At 40.0% G+C, this 24,318-nt stretch overlaps 1 protein-coding gene across 1 annotated transcript; it reads left to right on the top strand.

Moving 5' to 3' along the window:
• Positions 1-1,567: 1,567 nt before the first annotated feature.
• Positions 1,568-24,059, top strand: cradd (CASP2 and RIPK1 domain containing adaptor with death domain). The gene is made up of 2 exons (XM_072672517.1): positions 1,568-2,135; positions 22,387-24,059. Exons 1-2 carry the CDS (start codon positions 1,829-1,831, stop codon positions 22,680-22,682), a joined length of 603 nt encoding a protein of 200 aa, XP_072528618.1. The 5' UTR covers positions 1,568-1,828; the 3' UTR covers positions 22,683-24,059.
• The last annotated feature ends 259 nt before the right edge of the window (positions 24,060-24,318 follow it).

Genomic DNA, 24,318 nt, shown 5'->3' with positions numbered 1-24,318 from the left:
GATTGGGTACCAAGCACTTCTTGATCTGTGTTGCTCAGTGTTTCCCAAACGTTTGTGTACAGCATTTGGAGAAGTAGGGACAAGCCAAGTGTCAGCAGAAAGCCTGTTCGTTTCTATAACAATAGAAATATAACTTATTTTCTGTACAGTTGTATGAAAATAATTGTACACCCTGTTCAAATGATGTAATTTCCGAAGTGAAAATTTACAACAGGATATCATTTTATATTGTATGTATATGTATTAGTTTTTGTTATTTTGGTGGTTTCACGGTATATTATGGCATTTTAATTCTATTTATTTGTTTTTACTTCATTGTATGGCTTTAAAAAAAACATTTAAATTTCAGCATGTATAAAATGAAGGCTTTAAGTACTGTAGGATTTGCTTGGCCTCACAAAATGACACTATATGAAGGAATGAGTGCATGAAACAGATGCAGAATTTTTCTATTTAAGTATTAAAATGGCTGTTGATCAGTTACAATTCCTCTTCATTTTGGACAAAAATCCATATCACCTTTTTTTAAATCTATTATAGAGAAAACAAGAGGCCTGTCTTTGCAGGTAAACAGTGGCTTATGTTACTACTAATACACGCATATATAACAACTAAAGTGTATATCACGTATTGTATTGTGCTAAAAAGCTAAACAAAAGTAAGAAATAAACTACTGTAGTTTCTTAAACACATCTTTTGAACAAAATTGTGCTTTAAGTGAAGTTTCACACCAAAAACAATGTAAAAAATACAATGTGCATTACCCGCCCCCCCCCCCCCCCCCGCACCACATGTGCAATTAAGAGTCAATTTGCAATTATCTGTAAATAATATTGTTATTGCTTTTTTTTTTTTTTTACTTCTATTATTTCTATCGTGTATATAGTGGTAATTTATCTACGTGTCTTGCTATCTCTTTGCTGCTGACACTGAGAATTTCCCCACTGTGGGACTAATAAAGTTTTTCTTCTTCTTCTTTTAAAGCTTTTCGGGAAAAAAAATGTTTGACAACCTTTGCCCAAGTCAAAAGGGTGAAAATTTATAAAAATAATAATAAAAAAAAATGAAAAAGAAAATATAATAATACATTACGCTGTAGCTAAACTAATGGTGGGCAGGGCATCCTACCTTCCCAAGATGCTGAAGTTCTTGGACCCCTAAACACACCACTGACAGTCTGGACGACACTGGTTGTACTTCTACATATCAAAATATCTCAGAATATTTTCACACATTTGAGAGGTTTGAGAGAGTGTGTGTGTAGTGTAAATGTTTACATCTGAGAGACAGCATATTAATGGCTCACACAAATTCTTCAAACTGATCCTATACATGTCTGAACCTGCCATGATCATCACGCCTTTATCGTTCAGGCCGCAAACCCACAACATTTCCATCAGCATTTGGTTTGTTTCGCTTAAAAAAAACAATTCAAATGTAAAAAAACAAAAATCATGTATAAAAAAATGATAAACCATTGTATGAATCAAATATATAAAATAAGGGTCCAGAATCAGGGCAGAGAAACTTTAGTTCCCGGTTTTAGTTTCTAGTCGGTGCCAAGCGGTGCAACATGAGGAAACGGCGGTGTCAGGAGCCGTCCCTAAACAATAATAACAGCCCTATAAAGCATTAGCTAGCTATTACACCGTTTTCGTGTTGATTAATGTAGCTATCTGCTCAATTTATTCGAAAGTTTTGCACCGACATGTTCAACATGTGGCGGATCAGCGTCCACCGCACCGCAGCTGAGCAGCCAGCAGGATTAGCAGCTGTGCTAGCAGCAGCTTTTTAAACGGTAACGTTCAGCTCGATTATCCGTTAAATCATGGACCCAAAGCACAAAGAAATACTCCGAGCCAACAGACTGCACCTTTCCGAGCAGCTCCTAGTGGACGACACGATCATTCAGTACTTGTATCAGGAGGACATCCTGACCGAGAGCCAGGTCGAGGAGATCCAGTCACAGCCATCTAACAAACACAAGACCCTGCGGCTGCTCAGCGTCCTGCCCGGCCGTGGACCCCTCGCCTTCAGCGCCTTTCTCGCGTCCCTCCGAAACGACTTTCCCTGGATTAGAGAGGAACTGCTGCTCTTATGCGAGAACGACTGCACGACCCTTTCGGGCACCACAGGTGGGTGTGGGACTGTGGATGTGTGCTGGCCACAAGGGTCGCGGTGTATTCGGGACCAGGCTGGCTGTGAGATTGAGCATAAGTGTAGCTAAGTAGCACTGAGGTGTCCCGCAGCTGCCACCACTCAGTACCTGTGGTTCCTGTGAAGTGTCCTCCGGTGAAGTGACCGAGCTAATAGCAGTCTGTAGTAGTAGGTTTTGTCTGTGTGATTTTAAGTTATAGTTTGGGTGGGTGATGGTGAAAATGCACAGTCAGTTAGCTTGTTAAAAAAAAAAAAAAAAAAAGTTGTAAAACCATGGATGAGCAAGCTGTCTTGTCTTTCTAGGAAATGATCAGCCTTCTAAGGAGTGAATACCATCCCATAGGACTGTAGTAGTGGTGTAAAGGCCCTTCTGCATTTCCCCTGTGCTCAGACTTTGCCTGTTTGAAGACCAATCCATATGAAATCAGTTGTACACAGCGCTTTGTAGACCTTCTTTGATAGTGTAATTTATAACCTGTCTATTCCTGGTCGTGCATCATGCATTACACTAAGCACTAGCTGCATGTTTACATATCCAAGCTCCTGATCTGTCCTTCACATATGCTTGGCCATGGATTCCAGCCTGTTTAATTATTTACATTATGGTTTAGGGTCTCGATTTTTATTTTAATGCTGACATTGTTGGCTTATCATTTTCAGAAACGAAATACACACTTCATTGGATTTATATTCGGAGATAATTCGACATTTTATACCCTGTGGAACCTTGTGTTTGCAGTGTTTTGGTAGTGTGAAAAAGTGGCGGCAGTTCTGGGTGTGCTGGCACGTAGGCACTCGGTTAAAATCTAATGATCAGTATTAAGCAGATTAACTTGATTTGATCAATATTTCAAGCTGCTGTCCGATGATGTACAGTGGCATGCGCAAGTTTGCACATCCCAGGTCAAAATGTCTGGTACTGCGAATAGTAAGAAACGTCTTGATGGTCAAGCCGGTTGCATTTTAGAAACAAGTCAAATCAGACCTGTTGTGGCTGCAGTGAGTGAAGGTACGTTGAGAGAGAGAAGAGGATGCAGAATTTCACCAAAAGAACACCTCTCCGACCGGTAAGCACGCTCCATCATGCTTTGGGTTTGTGTTGCAGCCAGTGACACCAGGAACATTTCACCGGCAGAGGGAAGAATAGATGAAAAAATAAACCCCGCAAATTCTGGTAGTAAACATCACACCGTCTGTAAAACGGCTGAAGATGATAAGATGATTGCTTCAACAGCAGAATACTGATAAAAAAAAAAACGCTAAAATCAAAATCCACAATAGGCAATTGGCCTGTACTGTCCCCCAACCTGAACATCATTGAAAATCTGTGAATAGACCTCAGAAGAGCAGTACATGTCAGACAGCTCTGGATTCTCCAAACAAGAACTGAAAGACTCTTTTAGCCAAAAAACGTTTTTAAAAGCAGTGACACTTTCCAAAGGGGGATGTTACTAAGCACTGACTGTGCAAGGTGCCCAAACCTTTGCTTTTTGAAACTTTAAAAGATGGAAATGAAAAAGTAAGGTGTCCTCTTTAATGTTTGTTTATCGGCTTCGGCGGATTGCGTATATGAGAAATATTGTTTATTGCCATCGGCCCACAGTTGCCATGTCTGTATTACGTAGTCAGTATCTGTCATTACTGTCTTATGAAGTCAGTTTGTGCAGTTATTAATTTTGTTAGCAATTAAGCAGTAAATATTTGTCAAAGATGATCTTGTCGTACCCAAAATATGACACATCTTCCTAATGTTTCACAGATGATATTGGCATGTTTTGCATCTTTATAAATTCGCCATACCTTTTTTTTGACAGTGCTTTGATCAAGACTTTGAATCAAGAATTTGTCTCGTTTGTCCAAAACGGTCCAAGAAAATCTCTGCATTTCCTTTAAGAATGTTAAATCTATGCGCTAATGAATGAATGATAAATATATCGTATGCAAACAGCAGATGGTGATACGTGCACTCCTCTGGTGGAGGCTGTAGGTGAGTTTAGTGTCAGAAGGTTTTTTGAGTTTTCTGCACAGCTCTTATCATTTCAATTTATTATAGATTGCTCATGATGATTCTGCGCTGGGAGTTGGATTGCAGTCTTCTTTTTCTTCAGCATGGGTTTGTTGTTGGTTTGAGCAGAATCCACAGGCAAGGTCGAGCTGAGCTAAATCCATGCTACAGCCTTTTTGCTGCTCGTCTCATTTTCTATGCGTTTTGAATGTTTGTTTATCGGCTTCGGCAGATGCTTACATGAGAAATATTGGTTATCGATCTGCCCACAGGTCGTGCAGTGACGGGTGCAGTGTCGAATGAAACGAAACGCATCATGCTACAGCGTTTTTGCTGCTCGTCTCGACCCCACAGGTGATCCCACAGTTAATCCCAAAGGAAAATCAGCAATGGCTGATGAGGCAGATCATATCTGCCCAAAATGATTTAGTTTACTCCAGGCTTGTGTACACGGAGTGCGTTATTAATAATAATCATACAGCAGTGAGCTCCGTCCATGCAAGCTGATTTGGTTGAGAGTTCTAGCCATTCTGAAAATTTACCATAGCAGCACAGGTTTTTCACCAACACGGTTTCACTACTCTGAACGCCGTTGCTATAAATCATATAAGGAACTAAGAAGTAACGGAAATGCCCAAATCAAAAGAAAACAAGAATGACCTAAAACTAAAAAAGGAGCAGTAAAGAGCAGGAGAGAATTAACTACAGGCTGTTCAGTGAGTGAGTGGAGTTAGTTTCTGTGACACAGCAGCTTGTTAAGGATCTATAAAATGCTAACATATTAAAACTTTAGTTTTACGTCTCAATTTATTTTTCATACACAACCTCGGGTATTCTACTGCTTTATTATAACATATTGGGTCATTGACTTGGCGACTTGACTGGTGAAATCTAAAATCTAAATATCACAGAACAAAAAAATATTGTGCAATATCCTACTATTAATGCAATGGGACCAATTAGAATTTATATAGCTTGATATAGCCTGTGAGCACAAACTAAGAGAAGACATATGATGTTTGGTGCTTGGAGCTGAAATGAACTCATGTCGACTAAAAATGAAAAAAATGTAACCGACTTTTTGTTTCCAGGATTCAAAAAGTCAGTACCTTTTGTATTTAGCGGTGGCTCGGAGACTTGTGTGATGAAAGCACCTCTTTTAAGGCGATTTAACTCTGAGTGAAATGACTACAGAGAGAAAAAAAGAGTGAGACAGAGAGAGACTGAAAAGGAGTGTGAAAAGGCCCAAGTTGTGTTTTCAGTTTCTCAAGGCCAGGCGTGCTGCCCTGGTTTCCATGAAAGCTACATTAATTCCTGGCATCAGCGCTGAGGCCCGGCACTCTCGCCCTGCATCCTCATTTCTAGGAAAAATACAGCCTAATCAAAGCCATTTGTTGGCTGCGCTCCCTCTCCTTCCCGTCTCTTGCTTCTGAACTGAAGATTTTATTGACTCACTGTGGCTTGACTTATAATAAATGGGAGAGGGAGGCCCGCGGATAAAAGAAATGGAAAAAATAAGCACGCTTCCCATACTTCTAGGAAACAGAAGGTGAAGGACTAGCTTTATCATGAACAAGCGCTGGCAGTTCTTTCCCAATTCTAGCTTAAATTAGAGAAGCATTACTTGATTACTTGCTTAAATGTGTGTCATTTTAGTAGATGATTTGCTGAAAAGGAGTTTTGTCTCTTGAATTTTTTTGTCTTTCAGAGAGAACAAAGCTCTCTTAAGGGTTTAGATTAATGGCCTTCGTGTGTTTGTATCTAACGTTTGTCTTGGCAACAGATGCTGCCGTCATCGAGATTCAAGAGGGTCTTTTGCGTCGCAGTGTGAACTGTGTAACTGTCTTTGTAGGGCAGTCTGAATGGAACTCACTGGCCTAACTTCACAGCTTCATCAGCTACTCCAGTAAAACTTAGCGGAGTTGCTGTACGAGGCCATGGTTTCTCACCCCAGAGCAATGTTTAAAGGCCATGCCTTCCCGTTCATAAGGCATGCATCATTCCCAGACCCAAGGTTGTGCAGTTATTGAGCAAAGACAACAAACCAAACAGTACACACTTGACACACACCGTTCCTGTAGCCGACCAGAAGGAAACTCTTAGGCTGCAATTTAATTCTCCACCGCAATTCAAACTCACTTGAACATAATTTGGTGCTTTCCAGTGGAATCGGACCTTTGGCGGAGACGTTCTTGAGTGGTGTTTCCTCTCCGAATAATCAGCTTGAATATTGACTGTCTGATGTCCCTCATAGAAACAGCAAAACAGCTCCTCGTGGCTCCCTTTATTTCCCGCTGTTTATGTGCTGCTGTGAGTGAGTGGAGAGGGAGAGAGAGGGAGGGGAACAGTGTTTTTAATCATGGTCCCTTTTTCATTGTCAGTCAGATCATTTGATAAATGTTAGATTTGAACAATTCGCTCCAAACTAGAGCTGGGCAATATGACCATATTTTATAGTTTAGTGATAAATGTATCGTGTTATCGTGGTACACAAAATGCTTTTATAATTTTATCGTGGATGTCGTCAGTATCGTAAAGAGCACTGATTATCTGCATGTTTCATTACAAAGAGTGTAATCAATCTTATTTAATGGAAAAATCACAGTACTCAGTAGGGATGCACCGATCTGATACTAGTATCGCATATCGGTCCCGATACTAACAAAATTGGCATTGGATAATTAGTCTGATCCAAAGGACCGATCCATTCACCGAACCCAATTCTCTCACCGCCCGTATTCTAGGCTTTATAACACAGGATCGGAATAACTTAGACATCATACACATATCATAGAAAACAGCAAGACGCTCCCTATCTAACCAGCCCCCCTCAACCAGTCATCAACTATCAGCGAGTAATTCAGCTTGTTTTCTATATAAGGAGAACCGAGAAGGGAGGAGCTGCTAGCTCCTCTTTAGTCTCACAGACTTTGGATTTCAGAATAAAAGTCCTGAGCCCAGACAACACTGCACCGAGGTCCAGCACAGTTATTCATTTTAGTGACCAATAAACTGAAATTGTGTTGTAATAGTTTATTTTACAAAGTTAGTAAAGTCATGATTTTTGCAATCCTGATGCCTTAAGTCTCTCCCAGATGGTCAGGTGTATGGCTTATTAATTCAACCGATCAATATTGGGTATTGGCCGATACACAAAGATTATGTATCGTATCGGTATCTGTATCGGAACAGAAAAAGATGGATCGGTGCATCCCTAGTACTCTGTATTGTAGAGTATTTGGACAGCAGTTTTTAAAGCGTTTATGCTGCTGGTGCATTTTGTCTACATGACATCTTTTTTTTTTTTTTTTGAAAACTGAAAGTACGCATTTGAACATGTCAGTGTATCCCTGAAATCAGTGGCTGGTGTAAGTAGTAATCTAATAAGAGATGACCCTGTTACCATTGGTATTTAGCCAAGATATCTGAGGAGAGAGAACAAGGAATTCAGTCCAATTCTGCACACATGAACTGCACACATGATTAGCTCAGTAACAGCATGGTGACCGCACATGATTACAGTAGACTTGAGAAACTGCACTGTGGGAGTTTGCAATAAATGAACACAAACGTGTGATGTGTGATCCTCTGCTAAACCTGTGTAGGTTGCCTTCTGGTTGAAGAGCTGCATCAATGGACAGTATAGCACCAAATTTTGGCTTCTTGTTAAGAATATTTAGGTTAAATGAAAACTGCTGAAAAACTGAAGGATGACAGGAAAGTTTGAGTAAGAAGCTGGTGAACAAGAAGCCAGCTTAGGTCTTGTTTACTAGCACCCTCTTTTCCACTCACCTCAGCACAATGGTGACAGTTGCCCAAACCTGTGTTGTTCAGTTTGAACATTTCTAGGCATTTTATTCTGTTTTCTGTTGGTGAAACACAAAAGCGTGTCTTGGTTTTGGTTTGGCTGTAATGCCAGGAAAGTTAAGTGTCGGAGGGGGGGGAGAGCAGAGCACCAGAAACAGAAAGCAGAGCCAAAAAAAACAAGTACACGAAACTAGATCTCCTCTTTCCCTGCTAACTCCCATTGACTGGTAGCTGCTAACTTCGAAATCTATAGAAATAAAAAGATATAATAAGATATAATAATGCAGATTTTGTAGTTATTTTGTTGGATACAGAGCAAATACATTACTGATTCATTTGTTTAAGAACTGTTTGCATTAGCTGGACTGCAGTTACTGCTGTAGTATTAATGTTATTTTATGATTGGATTAGTTGCAGGAGTTGAGCAAGATATTGGAAATCACTATGCCACTAAAGGCTTATTTATGTTCACTGTTAAATACAGATGGAGTCTTCTGTCATTTCATCCATATTTGTGCTCAGTTTTTAAAAGCATACAGATGCAGTGCAGCAGTACCACTGGAAATCGTAGGGGGAAGTGAGTGTAGCCAAGAGTTCAGCCAAATCTCTGCCACTGCCAAACGGACACAGCGAAGAAAAGACTCGCGCAGAGAAGAAATTTATGGTGGGACTTTTTTTTTTTTTTTTTACATCGCCACGTTTTGTTTCTCAACTGCCCTTCGTGTGGATGTATCGCTTAACATCCGTGCCAGCATGAAGGACGCCTAGAAGAATGTGGGCAGTGACGTCTACGTTTTTTGGCATGTTTATTTGTTGTCAGTTGCTTGTGCTTACTTTCAATAGTTGTTTTGTTGGGATGGAAAAAGAATTATGGCTCTTATGCCCTGTCTTGTCATTCAGCAAAGATCTCTCGACGACTTCTCTGAATGACAGTTGTGTGTTTGTATCTTTTGTCTTGGCAACAGATGATAGTGTGCTGTTGACATAGAAACAGACTCAGGCTGGTTTCAAGCTCTGCTGCATTGTCTTGTATAATTATTGGTTTAAAGTCAGAGCACACTGGAGTATTGTCATCAGTATGTGAGGGGCTATTCCATAGTTTAGTACCTAACCAGCTGAATTCTGAAAAGCCCGTCAGTCTGACTGATCATCCTTTACTCTCGTCATTGAGACCTCCTCTGTGATTCTTCGTTTTTGCCAATTCACACGATTCATATTTCCTGCCCCTATTTGTGCCAGACTAGAAAGTGTTCCACTGCAAATGGTATGAGGTCTCTTGCCTCATATTGCCAAAGTAGGAACATTTCCTCAGTCTTTCTGATTTATTATTGCTTCCACCCATTGGAATTCTGGCGTAATCCTTCTTCATAGGTGTTGAATCGTCTCCTCTTTCTCTGCCTCTTTCAGACTTGAATAAAGTCGGGGACTTTGCAAACATGCGGCTCTTTTCTGAGAAAGTATATGAAAGCCTTTAATGTACAGCCTTCTCTTTTTGTGCCATGCCACTTAGCTTCCCCGCCAACCACTGCAGGGAAGCAGACACATTTAATAATTGGCTCTCAAAGCAGCTCCATTTGTTTTCTTTGGCTCTCCCAGCCCCCACCCCTCTCCTTTGGCGCAGTCTGCTTTCCAGGAATTTTGGAGCGAGAAAAGCTTTGCTGTCAGTGTAGAAACATGCAGTAGGCTGTGCTCCTCCTAACAGCGGTTTAGCTGCAGTCCAGCTGGCCTCTCTTCTCCGACACACTCCCAGCCACGCAGGCTGTATTAAACTTTTATTGAGAGGCCCAAACAGTTGCTCTGCGTTTTGTCAAAGAGAACTGTAGAAGCAGCTGCGGACGCTGCAGGTTTAGCAGACCAAAGTGAGGGTGGAAAAAGCAGATAAGGAGGAGGGAACAGATCGGCGTAATGTCGGTTACTGGACTACAGCTTGTCTCATCAATCTTTTAGTTGGATTGGCACTGACCAGTGCTCTTTTTGTTAGTTCATTTTTTTGTAAGAAGGCCATTTATAAAGAACTGGCAGCTTTTGGGAACATGTTGATCATTTACTTGACACAGTGTTTAAATAGCTGATAGGGATATTTGTTAGGGAAAGGTATATCCATAAGCCTGGCATGTCTTAGGGTGTTTTTACCCAGGCCATCTTTTGATGGCCAATCTGGTTTGACTTGACCGTTCCGTAGTCCTGCGAAGCAAATAAACATCACACAGTATCTGCTGTGATGCTCTTGGTTTGACACATGTGACTGGTTTGTGAAGGGATGCTTGGAAAGCTTCTAAGAACGCAGTGTTTCAAGCAGTATTTCAAGCAGTATTATGCCTCTATCATGCTGCTCTCTTGTTTGATTTTTGCTGCTGTAAAAACTGACTTTCCCTGTGGGATAAATAAAGTGATCTATCTATCTATCTATCTATCTATCTATCTATCTATCTATTTGCCCGCTCTTTTGGGTGTCTTACAATGCCTGCCTTCAGGCACCTGGTCTGCTGTGCTGAGGTCAGTGAGAAAACATCCACAGTGACCACAGTTCTGCCTTCCATTACCTCGCTTGCCAGGATTCTAGGTTTTTCCTGGAACTACAAACTTGAAAGCTTGAAACTTTCAGTGTGACTGCAATTCCTCACTCTTTCACAGAATTTCAAGTAGGTTTTTTAACTGTTGTAAAGTGAACTGTGGAGCGGTCTAGAAATGAAACTCACTGGCTCTACCTCACTTCAGCCGACTAACATACTAATGGTAATGTTTATTGATTGATGCTATCTAAGTTAGCTTAGTATGTTATTGTCTGTATTTGCAATAAGTGCTTTAAGCAGTTGAACTGCCTGTTTTTGTTCAGAAACTGTGCAAAGCTCTACCTGTTAGTCACAGGAGTTTATCTGTTGGTTTACATGACCAGTGGATAGCTGTACTCTTTTTAGAGATCCACTGGAAAAAAATGCAAGTTATAGCTGCAAAGACATTGTGGTGCATGTGGTTAGTGCTGTACAGAAATGGCTTGTCTACCAATTTTGTGTTTGTTTTTAAGGCTGCAACTAACTAATATTTCCATAATTAGATAATTGGCACTACTCCTGGGTGTTATGACTGTTCACTTGCTATACTATTTATGATCTGAACGAGTTTTAGCCCTGCGTAATTTAGATGCAGCACAAACACTTAGGATTGTGTTACTAGAGACAGTAGGCTAGCACACAAACACTCCTGAATGACCCCTGGGGTGTTCTCACATCTGCCTGTTTTAAGGTAAATCCACTCGCTTCTGTTGGTAAAGTCACAATTGCGAAGAACAGGCCGATGTAAGATCTTTGGGGGAGGTCATTACCAGAGGTCATCAGCTGATTTACTATATATTAAAGCGAGCTCAAGAGAAGTTTTAAAGAATGCAGTATTGACCGGTTTGTCTGTCAACGTTCCTAAATTCAGCCATGTCACTCCACTGCTGCGTTCTCTCCACTGGCTTCCTGTAGCTGCTTCCCGCATCAGATTCAGAACCTTGACTCTGGCCTACAAAGCCGAGAATGGACCAGCCCCTCCGTACTTGAAGGCAATGGTCAAAAGCCGATCCGCACCAAGAGGCCTTCAAGCTTCAAGTACGGCTCGGCTCGACCCGCCATCCCTCAAAATCCACGGAAGACAAGCATCCAGGCTTTTTTCTGTTCTGCACCAAAGTGGTGGAACAAACTTCCTCTGGGTGTCCGAACAGCAGAGTCGCTCACTGTCTTCAAACGCAGACTGAAGACCCACCTTTTCTGAGAATACTTGAGCGAATAGTAGAGTACTATGGTCACCTTATTGACTTGTGTTTAGTAATGTCTAAACTTAGAGGTATCTTTGATTTTTTTGTCTATTCAAAGTAGAGGTTTTTCTTGGGTAAATAGTAAAGCACTTTTGTAAGTCGCTGTGGATAAGAACGTCTGCTAAATGCCTTAAATGTACATGTCTGTGTATTATTTATTTCTGTTTTGCTCAAAACTATATTTGGCCTACTGTTTGATTGTAATAGAATTGATTCTATTTTTTAAAAGGTCATTTTTAAAGTCAGTTTTACCGGCACAGACAGACAGACGGGTACGTACGTACATACGTACATCACTAATCCCAAAGAAAATTCAGCAAACATATAAAAGAAAGAAAAAGTAAGGGGAAAAGGCTAAAACAGTACACAAAAGACAGAGCTACTGGAAAGTAGAAAAAGTAGAAAAATAATATATATGAATAAATTTAGATACTGTGATATTCTGTGAAACTGCCAACATCTAACTGTGATGCACATAAAAAAGAAAACCCTTTTATCAAAGGGAATAGTATCACATCTGCATTGCTCACCAAAAGATGCTGAATTAACAAAAACTAATTGCTAAGTACTTTTTTCCTGTTTCAGCGTTATCAATAATGTGCCCATTAGTTGCCTCAACTCTATTGGTTGTTCATGTTATTCATGCTTATTGCTTACCAGGTGTAAACAAGAGATGGAAGCTAAGACCTCTAATGGGAGCGGTGACTTGGCAAACATTGGAACCTAATCCACTACTAACAGATAATTACACCGCTTCAGCGCAGACTTGTCTGCTCCTATATTCTGCCAGTATCTTTCCTCAAGTGCACTTTAATTGGGCACCGAAGGGATTAGACTGCTTTGCAAGTCTGCACAAGCTTGTTTGCCTGTCTACCTGACCAGCTGGCTTATTCTCTTGGCCATTAAACATGCTTCCTTACAACCCCCTGGTGCTCCTCATATATTTCCTCTAGGACTTTGTGAACAGCTTGCAGATGTTTCGTGCAGGTCTGAGTTAGTTATGGTTAAGTTAGACTGTAATACTGATAAGTCTCTGGAGAAAGCTTAAGAGATACATGAAAACACAGCAGTGTTGGGATGGATATTGTGGATCAGAGCTTCTGTGCTGTGTTTATGTAATATCTCCTTTGTCAGTCATGATTGTGAATGAGTATTCATCATCAGCAGCAGTATATCTCTATTTGTTTTGGAGAGACTTTCCTATAGTATATTTGGTATACACAAATCCGCCAAAGCATTGCTAAAGTTGATTATCTGGTTACAATGATCCCGGTCACAGGGAGGGATGTATGCAAACGTATTGGGACACCTGCTTATTCATTGTTTCTTTAGAAATCCAGGGTTTTAAAAAGAGTTTATCTGGCTTTTGTTGGAGTAACTGTCTCTACTAACCAGGGAAGGCTTTAAGCTAGATTTTGAAGGTTAGTGGTGTCATGATCACCATCTCACCTCATCCCCATCTCTCAATTCAGCCCAAAACAAATTTGGACGGAGCACCCACCTTTATTACAGAGAACGCAGTTCCACTCTTCCACAGCTGAGTGCTAGGGGGCTTTATAGCCCTCTGGCCCACGCCTGGCATTAGGCATGGTACTTAAGTAAAAGTAGTTGGGTAGTAGTTTATGTAGTAAATTTTTAAGTAAAGTTTTAACACGTTTACTAATGACTGAGACTGTTTCAGTATTTCTATTTTTCTATTTGGTTTCTATCTTTCTAACCTCTTCTCTCCCTCTTAACTGTGTTGGTTTTCAGTTATCTACTGGTTCTAAGACATTGGTGGGAAAGAGACAGTTTATCCAGAGAACTGGTGGAATGTTTACCTTTGTCAATGCTGTCTGTTCAGATTTGGAAACACGTTTCTCAGACTACTGAAAACCCCAGCACCTCTCAGGTAACTGATTTAACTTCTCTGATTTGAGAGTTGGCTATATTAATCAGTATTATTCAGTATTAAACTCTGTTAGCCAGCTATGTGTGGAAGACTTTCAGTACACCAAGTGTACTGATTTAGTGAACTTATTTACGTGGACCAGTAAGTGCCAATGAACGATGGTTTGATTCAGCTTCTTAGTGTAACTGACAGAGCAGCCTCTGATACACACCTCTGACACGTTTACTTGGGCTCTAACCAGGCTGATGTCGAAGTATGTTACGATGTTAGAACTATATAATAATACAGCAGAACAGGTTAGATACATACTTACAGAACTCACTCTACTTGCTGGTGTCAAAAGAAAGAACCGAAGTTGCGTTGAGTCAGTGTGGTTCATCATATTAAATAGTATCAGTTTAAAGAAGATTACACAACTGAAATGTAGTAAGTAGAAGTAAAAAGAGACAGTAATACTTGCAGAAGTACTTGCCACCTCTGCATACACCATATTGGCCACACCATATTGTTATAGCTGGTCAATGTTTGGACAAAGGTCCCTAAATAAGCAGTATTATATTTTTTTGTTCAAATTCTATTTATGTCAGGTTAGCCAAGGATTGCCATTTATAACAAGTAGCTTCTGGGAACTATGGAAACTAAGAAATGTCTTAAGATATCGTCCCTATGTGCTACCTCGGCTCATTTTCACTTCTTTTGCAGTTCATTTTCTTCTTCTAGTTTAATGAGTGACAATAACCTGCCTCAACTTCCTGTAATTGGTCCAAAAGTCTAAATGATCCAAAACAAAGTGTTTTCACACTGCACAATTTTGGTCTGGGCTGGGGCCAAAGGCATCTTTCACGCCTGCTATTTTGGTTTGAACCAAGCTTAAAGTCCAAAGGTCTGGAACAAACAAGGTAGGTGTGAAAGCACCCTAAAACAGTGATGTTAAAAACTACACTGCAGGCTGAGGCCAGTTTGCAAACAGCAGCAATTCACATTCTGAATCACCTGATCAGTAGAGTGAAATGCTGTGCTCATTCTGAGGGATAGGGGCGTATCACAGTCCATACGATGTATGTTAGGTTTGTCTTACATCACTTCAACAGAACAGAGTGTGATGTACAGGATGACTAATCCCAGTGTCATCATACAGTTGTTCGTAAATAATTGAGCAGCCCTGGCCAATTTAAATGTCAGTGCACAAAGTGTTACTTTAAGTTTGATGAGCTTAAAAAAGAAATGAAATAGTAGTTGGGGCCTGTGTTGCACTTGTCTTGCTGCATGCGATCCGTAACACTTACTGGATAGCAACTCCAACTGAGTTTGGATAACTAAAGGAATTAACACCACAAAAGGCCTCTCATGAGACAAGACAGCAGATCAGAAGTGTGGAAAACAAGGCTTATCCAAGCATATGCACATTCTCTGAATGGACCCTGGCTTCAGCCTTAAAGGATTGCCTGCAGATAGAACACAACATCCAAAAATGCTTCAGTAGGACATGCTATATATACACTATATATATTCTACTGTGAGTAATGACAATAAATTACTATTTTTAACTGTTCAGATAAACATGTTATTAAATGTGCCTCAAGTAAAAAGTCTAGCTGCCAAAAACGCAAAGAAAGAAAACAATGACAGGAGAGAGAAAGATTTTTTTCATAAAGAAAATTGGGTGTAGTTTTTGAGTGGTGGAAATGTTGGAACGCTTGTTAGCGTAGTCCATAGAAAAATAGGCTTACATTAGTTATTTAATAGCCCTAATCCCAACTGAAGAAGGAGATGAGCAGCACTGTATTGAATGTTGACTGTATTTAATAATTTTATTATTATTTTCATGATTAAAAATAACTTTACAGTGAAATTCTTTACAATCGAAAGGATTTGATGTAATTACTGTTCCAATCCCTGCTGCAAAACAGAAGCACACTCACTCACTGGTCTCACCAGTGCTGGGTTTTCAGCATAATAGCACCCAAAGCATAAAAGCAAGCTGGTTTTGCTGGTGCCCAGCCATTTTTCCAGCAGGGCAAATCATTAATGTTAAGAGAACTTTTCCATTGAATAATTTTACCATTAAAAATACATTAATTTAATTGTATTAACTGTAAGATATGGTCTTCAGCACGTTTTAAAAAGGGTATCAGTGTTGCATCACATAGTGAGTTCCACTGTGTGCACAATGTTACATTTACAGGGTTGGCGTGGCCTGGGGCAGTGGGTTGGTGGTGCCCAGTGTAATATCCTTTCATGGGGCCCAAAGTCTCTGGCAGTGCCCCTGCACGTTCCAGCAGTGTAAAAGCACCGTGCAACAAGCAAATTTGCATATTTCTAACCAATGTAAATGCATGTGGCTAAAATCCCATCAGGATACAATCCAGATGCTAGTCACCTGAAGTAACCAGGTATAAATGAGGTCGTTGATCCCACAAAACCATGGTCACAGTCATGAGCTCAGCTTATCTTTTGGTCTCATTATAAACAATATAGAAATTAAATATGCTTTAGACCATAAACCTATTGCATTTAGTATCCCTTAAACCAGTATAGCTAACGATTTCTCCAAGCATCTAATTTACTGCGATCAGCCCACTGACCCCCTTATTGGCCTTGCTGAAGCCTTTGTTAAGAAAACCAACAGTTTAACTTGCGCAGTCTGACCGGGGTGCTGATGAGTTATCCACCACTCCTCTGTATGTGACTCGGTTGCCCCCTGAAAAAACAGATCAAAGAATTCACCCTCAGCCCTAACTAAACAACAAACAACTTGGGCGGGATTTTCACAAGTATGAGCATGAAAAGACAGAAAGGGATCTTTAGTAAGTTGGAGCGTACTTTTTAAAAACATGTGCTTCAATAAAATCCTTCGACCTTCTTTAAAAAAAGACTTTTGACAGAATTGGTCTTAGTGTTGCCCATAGTCATAGTCTTACCTCTGGCAGGGTTTCTACATATTTTAAGCATGCTTCTAGTGATCTATTTCTTGTCAAACGTATTGGAAGACATGATGAGATGGTTAGATTGGCACATCTTACATACGTTACATCTTTGAATTGTTTGAGTCTAGTTTTAAACCCCATCACAGTACCAAGTCAGCTCTGCTAAAACTGACAAATGACCTGTGGTGTACTGTTGACCCTGGAAACTCTGCCATACTAATTCTACTGGTCCACTCACTGATCGTCTTGAGTGGTCCTCAAGGGTACAGTTGCCAACTTTGGCTTTGGAGTGCTGCAAGGATACAGTACTGTGTCCTGTGCTGTTTCCTCTCTATATGATTCAACTGGTATATACCAGTGGTCAGATTCAGATCTGGTGACTGGAAAGGCTGCTAAAGAACACTGAACTGAAAATTCGGATCATCTGACGATGGATTCGTCAGACCAGGCTGTGTGTTTTCAGTCTTCAACTGTCTAGTTTTGGTAAACCTTCGTCCACTGCAGCCTCAGCTTTGTGTTCTTGGCAGACAGAAGTGGAATCTGACACGGTCTTCTGCTGTTGTAGACCATCCACCTCACTGTTTTTGTCTTGTGCATTCAGAGTGGTTTTCTGAACCGCGGTCTTGCCGTTCTCCGTTTCCGTTTTGTTACCGGTGAAGGTTTTACTTTTACTGGTCCACTGTTGACATTCCCACAACAGATTGTGCTTTGGTATTGTAGTGTAGGTAAGTTTTTTTTTTTTTTTCCTGTAGTGGCGTCAGACCCACATTAAGACCTAGAATAAAGCTAAACAGCAAAGCATTATAGATTTATTTAGTGATCTACTGTGGCTTCTTGTGGTCTTGATATGGCTTTTATTTAATGTAGTACTATCAAAATACATGTTATGTAGTGCTGAGGAATTAAAAAGTGCTAAGTCATGAAGCACCTGCATGCACATGGCGCATCTGGTGTGTGACAGGCTTTACATTACCTAGCAAGTATCAAAACATTGTCAAGTTGAATCTACCTTTCTCTCTTGTCTCCTCTTTGTCTTTCTCCCTCCCTCTTGTCTGGTGCCTAGAAATAAATAGACTGGGTTAGACAACATCACCATCATCTCCACTTCCTCTGTCATCATTTCAGATATATATATTCCGCTACAAAATATATGTGAATGAATTGGATGTGTACTGTACTTGTTTGCGTGCAGTTCATTCAGCAGTTGAGCTTGAATCACTGCTTGTTTGGATGTCATTCAATAGATTCATGAATCAGATGTGGAGTAATTTGTATACTATTCTCAGTGCTCCTGTCTGCGGTTGTTTCTATTCAGCATTGATGAATAAGGGCCAATGTTCTGAAACAAAACCGAGCATTGTAAACGTTCTAATTCACATTAGACTGCGCCTCAAGTCACACATTTTGCAAAGAGACCCAGTTGTAGCAAACAGCTTGCCCTCATTACCAAGCAAATCGGTCTAGCTACTGAGAAATGAAGCTAATGAGCTTGTATTCCACCACTTTGTTGTTTGAAAGAATTATTACAGAGAAGCTACACTTTAAGTGCCATAGATCAGCCTCACCTCTGTAAATGAGTCAAGAAAGAGGTGAGGGAAAAAAAAGAGCAATAGGGGAAAACTGTAAAATTGCAAACATTAGTAAACGTTTGGTTATTTTACATAAATTATAATAATGATTCATTTAGCAAATTGTGTTTTTCTGGTATTGATTGTTGAGACTTTGGTCTACTTCTACTAAAGCAATGTTCAGATTCAAAGAGACTGGATGTGTCTAGTTAAATTGATCCCAGTTGTCATCTACGTTTGGTTAAATGCTTTAGCAACTTCCTTTCTGTCATTTTATTCATTTCAGAAATCATAAAATAAACATTAAAACAAAAATGCTCGTTGACTAAAAGTTTCCTAAACACCTTACCACTCTTCCCCATTAAAGAAAGCTAGAAATGAACAAAAACAATGTTGAATCACCTCGAAACACCTGACTTTAAACCTAAAATTAATTTGCAGTAGTTTTATTATGGTGATCGCTAAATTTTTCATTTCTGCGTCTTGAACAGCATGTGCTATAAGGCGTAGCTTGCACAAATATCGTTTGGGTTGCAGCTGTACGTACTTGCATGCAGTGACATGCAGTTGTTGATGAAAATCAGTTTTATCTAACCAGTTTCACCAAACAGCTCAAACAGCTTAGGTAGTGTAGCACCTGTTATTTGAATATCTATTTCACCATTCTCACCTGCCATGCATGCAAGGCCAATTCCACAATGTGTCACTGAGAGCCCTGATCTTTACAAACATCACAAGAGTCACGTTTGTGCATCACATGGCCTGGAAACCTGTCTCGTTCCACTTGGTTCTCATGTTTCAGTTTCTTAGGTGTGTATGTGTCTGTGTGTATGTGTGTGTGTGTGTGTGTGTGTGTGTGTGTGTGTGTGTATGTGTGTGTGTGTGTATGTGTGTGTATGTGTATGTGTATGTGTGTGTATGTGTGTATGTGTGTATGTGTGTGTGTGTGTGTGTGTGTGTGTGTGTGTGTGTGCATTAGAACCTAAGTGTCTACACATCTTTGTGGAATGCAGTGTCTCATAAAAAGGAGGCTGGAACACTGTGTCTCATAAAAAGGAGACCTTTCCTAGAAATGTCATAGAGAACACAACCTCCCCTCCTCCCTGAGTGACTGTTTTTGTGAAGATGCTGTGAAATGGAATAATAAAAATAATAAGACAATAATAAGAAAATAATAATATTTTAAATGTTGGCTAGTGATGATTGCTTTTGGGTGGTCACTATATTAGTTATTACACTGTATTAGTTCACACAAATACAGTTGTATTACTTTACTCTTCCCTTTGTGCCTTAAATCTCTAGAAATACTGCTGCTGTCTAAATTCGTTATCAGTGAAAGAAGTGTACTTGAGAAACCTAAGATGGAAAATGTGACTAATTAGTACTTAGTTTTAGGCACACTGCAGTTTCTGATGGTGTGTTACAGGTATTAGAATTAGCACTCTATCGTCAAAAGTGAAAGTATAATAAATGTAATATACAAAAATAAACACCACTGTGCAGTAAATATAATACATACAGTGTGCAATGTGTATGAAGTGTGTGTGATTTGGGAAGCAGAAGGATAAAGCTGCAGTCAGACATTTATATACAGTCATCATAGAATCTTTTTGGGCTAAAATCAGTTGAGGTTTATTGGGGTTGTCTGAAATCAACACAGGGTCGTACATGCACATTTGCCTAAAATGTCCAAAACTCACCAAGGCCAAGAACTTCATGGTAGGGATCCTAATTGACTACTGCTGGTAGCTTTCACTGTATCTACATAAGATTGTTTGGATTCAGTATGGTTGCAAAGTACAAGAAGCTCTGTGCAGATCTGAAAAGGACAATTATAGGTTTACACAAGTTAGCAATGTCTATTGGAGTCTTTAGCTTTCTGACTGGATTTCCTGACACATACCTTCCTACAATTGATATAATGGGTAATAAAACCGTGTCGTATAAACAAATCTGACTCTAATTCCTATTCGGAAACCTTTAAAGCCCTGTGAAGATAGGAAGGTGTCATCCATTCTTACCTGAGAGCAGTGGTTGGGGTTGACTTGAAGAAACTCGTCCTTAGATTGAACCCATGATTTATGACCAGACTCCAGAGTCAGAAGTTTGCTTATCTGAATCTCAGAGGAAGTATAAACATGTAAAAATGATACAGTGTCTCAATTCTGAAATAGATTTTTTGAATATGATCCTGGGGTTGGGATTGGGCCCAGAGTATGATCACCTTTACTTGTTTCAGGACAAAAATATAGGGATTTTACCCTGCGTTTAACAGCATAGTACTGTACCCCAGTAGTTCATCTGCATTCCAAAGGCATCTGGAAGTTTCGTCAGTTTTCATCATTGAATTTAGTCCACACTACACCTTAAAAACACAACCCTCTCGTCCAGCCAAGAGTTCCTCAGGCCCAAACAGAGAGGACCTGATTTGTTTTCAAAGCTCTGACGTGACTTCTGTCATCACCCAGCAGAAATCAATGACTGTCCTTGATTCTGTGAGGCGTTTAAAAACACTCTCAAAACAAACTGCCGGTCTGAACTTTGTTCTTTTTGTCCCAACTGTTTAAACAAAACACATCTCTATCCTGTTCTGAAAAAACAAATACAAGCGATTTGATATTGCATATCGACGGGACTGGCACAGCCGTGTCGTAGCCATGTAGTGAAACATTTGAAGATGTGTTCTAGTGTACTGAATGAGAATCGCACCAATCCGAGGTCCTGCAGTTTTATCATTGACAACTTAAAAATGCTCTCATAAAGCATCAACTCCCCCATCTTTTCTGAGCATTTAACAACGTTCAGTACTTTCTCATTGTATTGTAGCAATACAGGCTGATGGAGAACATTTGAATGTATAATTATGTGTCTCTTCTTTGTTTATGTAGACATGTAAACATGTAAAAGTCACCCATGCCTAAGAAATAAAAATACAAGCTAATGAACGCAAACAAGCCATATAGGAAAAGCTGAGTGTAGTCAGTGGGCCGAGGAGGTTGAAATGAGTGGACCCTATGAATGTTTTTGTTGTGCCTGTCCTTGGCAGTCGGCGCAGTCGTTGCACTGTCCTGGGGTAAAAGCTGTTGATCAACCTATGTCTTCGGGTCATGATGTTCTGTTATCGGTGACACCGAAAGTTATATTTGGTCTAGCGCCAGATGAACAGATTGCGACCCGGCTGGTGGGAGGCTCTGAGGATAGTGCCTGCAGTGTGAGTTGAGTTGAAGCAGTTCTGTTCTAGTAATCTACTGAGCTGGTCTCGTCACTGATATCTCCAGTCAGAACGCTCTGTTGCCAAGGTAGAAACTAGCCAGATTGGATATCTAATTAAAATGATTTGGTCTTGCAAGGTAACCAACCCCTCAAATTGCACTGATTGGAATGATAGCCATGTATTTCCTAGCTGAGAAAGCCACTTAGACCTATTGGTCGTCAGGAGCTAGCTGATCAGATGTAGCTGCGTACTACCATTGTCAGTTTGGTGTCATTTTAGGTGATGTATGGAAAGCTTTTCATCTTAAATCAGATTGACGTGTCTGTTAACAGCAATCCAACAAGGATATATAGACCTAGGCCTTCATTCGTCCCAATGAAGGGTAGCAGAACAGTAGTTGCATTTAGTGTAAATTGGATCCATCAGTTATATGTTAGTATTATTCCTGTTATAAACATTGAATATATATCAAATTTAATAAACAGTCATTTGTCATTATATGCTTTATCATGTTGCACATTACTTTTTACAGTTAACTATGTGTGTGTGTTCAATAAGATGCTATATGAGGCAAGTGTACTAGTGGAATAAGTTTATAAAGGTAATCCTAAAGGTTAGCCTTTATCTTTAGCAAAGACAGTGTTTCTTTTTTAGTCTTAAATATATGTCTATATATGTATGATTCTTTTGCCCCCCTCCGACCTGTTGACAAACCTGAAACATAAAACATGTTAATGTTAACATTTTAGCATTACATTTATATTTTATAAATCATTACTTAATCATTACATGCATTAACATCCAGTTCTTGCTTACATATGTTCTGTGAATGAGGCTCCAGATTTGTAAGACATTGTTTTATCACAATATCAGTACTCATGAATCCATTACCGTTATTCTAACATCATACACTGTGTCATCTGATTCCATCATATGTTTGAGAAATATGTTTGAGATATTGCTAATTATCAAAACCACCCAGCTCTACTAATAGACATAACTGCTCTATCCCTGTCTCTAGGTCAGTCGGGTGTTCCTGAGCATCTTCTCCACACGATTCCGTCTAATCAGCAGCTGAACAGGCTGGCGTCTAGTCTTGGTTCAGAGTGGGAGACGGTGCTGCTAGACTTGGGCCTTTCGCCAGGGGACCTCTACCGTTGCCGTGCTGACCATCCGCTCAGTGTCCAGAGTCAGGTGCTAGCAGGTTTGGTGAAGTGGAAGCAGTCACAGGGTCGTAGGGCCACGGTACAGCGCCTGCTGCAGAGTCTACAGACTGCTGACCTCCATCCATCAGCCCTCGACCAGGTGTTCATCTGAGACTACATGGCAATAACAGAGCACCATGCTTTGTTCTTTTCTGTGTACAAAAAAACTGTATTCCATGACAGAAACTGTGGAGCTTTCCCAGCAGTGTATGAGAAGGGCTGGAGTTTTACCGAATTGTGCAGTAGACACTCCAAAAACATAAGTGGCCACATTAACAGTGAAGTTTTGAAACTTTAGGTTTTATTACCAGAATTTTGAGGAATTTCCTCAAAATTCGATAATTAACTAAGCCACATGAAATCAGTAAAATACCTTCTGTAGGTTTACTTCCCACCTAGGAAGGCTGCTGTAACCTTGTATTCTGAAATGATTAAATACTAAAATGTATGAAAAGAAGGAAAAGAAGCTCCCTGATGTCAGTATTTATTCCCATGTTGCTGGCAGGCCCAGAGTATGTTAGAAAAAAACCCCAAACCATCAACATCATGAATATCAAGGAGCTCCATGTGTTTTAGAGAGGTATCAGTTCTCATTAATAAATGAATATGATTTAATAAATCATTAATAAATCATTTAAAAATGTGGCATTAACATGGTGCAACTGCAGCTTTGCCTAGAGAAGGCCATCTGTAAAAGGTTAGTAACTGGACAAGGAGTGCATTAGTCAGAGAAACATTTAGGAGGCCAGCGGTAACTCAGAAGGAGCTGGACACGTTAACCGCTTGGATAAAAGAAACCATTCACAGGACAACCAAAGCCCACGCACTCCACAAAGCTGAGCTTAATGGAAGGAAGCCATTGTTGAAAGGAATCAAATGAAATCTTATTTGGACTTTGCCAAAAGGCATGCTGGGAACTCTGGTCACAATGGAACTTTTTTCCCTTTGAGCAAAATGCTGTGTTGGGCACTATTCATCACCCTAATAGCACCATCCCTACAGTGAAGCATGGTGGTGGTAGAATCATGTGAGAATGCTTTTCATCAGCAGGAACTGGAAAACTGAAGACGTTTAAGGGGAGAAATGGATGGATTTAAATACAGGGCAACTCTCAAATTATTATATTATAAAAAATATTCAGGAGACTTAAGACTGGGGTAAAAATTGACATTCCAACAGGACAATGATCAGCGTGTATGACCAAAAACCTCAATGTTTTTAGAATAGCTCAGTCAAAGCCCAGACTGATTGAGAGTCTATGGTGAACCTTGACGGTTTATTTTCAGCAACTGTCATGTTCAAAATATCTGAATTTGAGCAAGAAGACTGGCCACAAATAGAGGATACAGATGTGCAATGCTGATAGAGACATATCCCAGAAGACCTGCAGCTGTATTTGCAGTCAGAGACAATTCTACCAAGGACTGACCCAGTTTGCAAAGTATTTGTCTGCTTTTTGGTTTAGTAAAGAATTGTGTCACAATAAAAAATCGATGTATATTTTGCTGCTTGTGAATGTTGTGTTATTCAAATGATCAGAAGCCCAGTAAACTCCATTCCAGTTTCAGGTTGTAACGCTACCAAATGTGGGGTGTGAATACTTAATGGAAACCCTGTATATATTGTATATTTAGTATTAACGTACTGTAAGCATGATGTGCTTGTGTAACATGCCACAGGTTACATCCCAGTGTGTGTATGTGTATTTATGTTCCACAAAAATGGCATGACTGAAAAGTTCCCTGGAA

Source organism: Salminus brasiliensis, chromosome 2, assembly GCF_030463535.1.
Source record: "Salminus brasiliensis chromosome 2, fSalBra1.hap2, whole genome shotgun sequence".
NCBI classification, from domain to species: Eukaryota; Metazoa; Chordata; class Actinopteri; order Characiformes; family Bryconidae; genus Salminus; species Salminus brasiliensis.
Note: the sequence above shows the minus strand (reverse complement) of the source record. Positions and strands in the feature narration are given on the sequence as shown.

Coding starts and splice junctions, on each gene's coding strand:
- cradd (XM_072672517.1), top strand. CDS start 1,829: ATGGACCCAAAGCACAAAGAAATACTCCGAGCCAACAGACTGCACCTT. Junction 2,136..22,386: donor GACCCTTTCGGGCACCACAG/GTGGGTGTGGGA, acceptor CCCTGTCTCTAG/GTCAGTCGGGTGTTCCTGAG.